The sequence below is a fragment of the Ooceraea biroi genome, chromosome 4 (assembly GCF_003672135.1).
Source record: "Ooceraea biroi isolate clonal line C1 chromosome 4, Obir_v5.4, whole genome shotgun sequence".
In the NCBI taxonomy this organism is placed as follows: Eukaryota; Metazoa; Arthropoda; class Insecta; order Hymenoptera; family Formicidae; genus Ooceraea; species Ooceraea biroi.
In genome coordinates this window covers 7,627,664-7,629,193 of record NC_039509.1, presented here as the reverse complement: position 1 = coordinate 7,629,193, position 1,530 = coordinate 7,627,664, and the positions used below count along the sequence as shown (strand labels likewise).

The window sequence follows — 1,530 nt, the reverse complement described above, 5'->3', positions numbered from 1 at the left end:
CTAGTCGAGATTAAAACTTGTTGAATCTCTGATTAAGTGCCATCTCCTCTCAATAGCTCTCAAAACAAGCTCCTTCGGAATGTTAGTGAATAACGAAGTAGCATCCAGCGAGACCATTATCTCATTACCGTCAATTTTGGAGTTACTAATATTTCTAACAAAAGACCAACTATCTTTCACATGCAAAACGGGTTTGGAAATCGAGTCATTTAAGATCTTATGTAAAAAACATGCAATGTTGTAAAAAGGACTACCTATCGTAGAAACAATAATTCTCAATGGGTATCCATCCTTATGAATTTTCGGGAGACCGTAGGATCTCGATAGATTGCAGGACGTAACTCGTAACCATTTATGAGTGGATTCGTCAATCAAACCAGAACTCAGCCATATTTTCACTAAGTCGTTAACCTTGGACATAAGACGGTTGGTAGGATCTTTGACCAATTTTTTGTAAGTCGTTTGATCATCGAGCAATTCATTCATACGTGTAAAGTAAGAACATCTATCCATAACAACAGTGACATTGCCTTTATCAGCTTTTGTAACAAAAAGATCCCTATTATCATTTAAGAACCTTTTGCACGAATTAAAGGCCACAGTAATGTATCTTTCAATGCAATTACCATGTTGATTTCTATTCAAGAAGGTTTTCAATAAGTTAGTAACAGAATTTCTGGTTTCACTAACGATATCACTCGGAAGCTTCAATGCGGCATACTCAAAGTTCTTGATAACATTTAAAGTCATATTACATCTGTCAACCTTACTCGTACTACTAAATGGAAGCGCAAACTTGTCACCCAAACTCAAGATCAATCTCACATCTTCAGGAATGTTTTTACCGTTGATATTGTTAAGCTATTTGCTATTGTCAGTATTTAAAAGAGAACAAATTGGTTTATGTCTATTGAAAATTTTTTCAAATTTGTTAATTAACTTATCTCTCATATTTTTATTATGAAACCGGAACCTACTTTTATTTAACTTAAAGAAGTTGGTGACTATGTCATTCGGCAAAGATGAAACCAGTGTATTCTCAATTTCTATAATTCTCTTACGTACAAATTTTATATTAAAGTTAATGTCCTTGATTTCTAAATTTAACAAAAACCTGAGCATTCGGATTTTACACTTCTGAAACTTGAATTTCACACCTTTGCTTCGGAACGCCAATTTTAGTCTTAATCCTTGTAAATGAGGTGGAAGTACGTCGTATCTCCTACATCTCAACAGGAATGTATTATGTTTAAAGGGATGTTTCTTTAATGTTTGTTATTAAGAGTATTTACATTGATTTTCCATTACAAGTTAATGTCATTCCATAAGTAGTTCTTATTATGTGTATTCTTTGTATTTAATAGCTTTTTAATAGAAAGCTAAAAATTATAAATTTTGAAAAAATCTTTCTTTTTCCTAATTCCTTTCCTTATCATATTTTGGATACATGTATATATATATATATATATACAGGGTGTCCCGGGTTTTAACCGACAAACTGCGGGAGCATATTCTACTAGTGGAAATAAG

At 32.5% G+C, this 1,530-nt stretch overlaps 1 protein-coding gene across 1 annotated transcript; it reads right to left on the bottom strand.

Annotated features, from left to right (window-relative positions):
• Nucleotides 1–750, bottom strand: LOC105277931. Its single transcript, XM_011336683.1, has one exon. The coding sequence runs from the start codon at nucleotides 748–750 to the stop codon at nucleotides 1–3; it is 750 nt and encodes a 249-aa protein (XP_011334985.1).
• Between the last annotated feature and the right edge of the window lie 780 nt (nucleotides 751–1,530).

Coding starts and splice junctions, on each gene's coding strand:
- LOC105277931 (XM_011336683.1), bottom strand. CDS start 750: ATGACTTTAAATGTTATCAAGAACTTTGAGTATGCCGCATTGAAGCTT.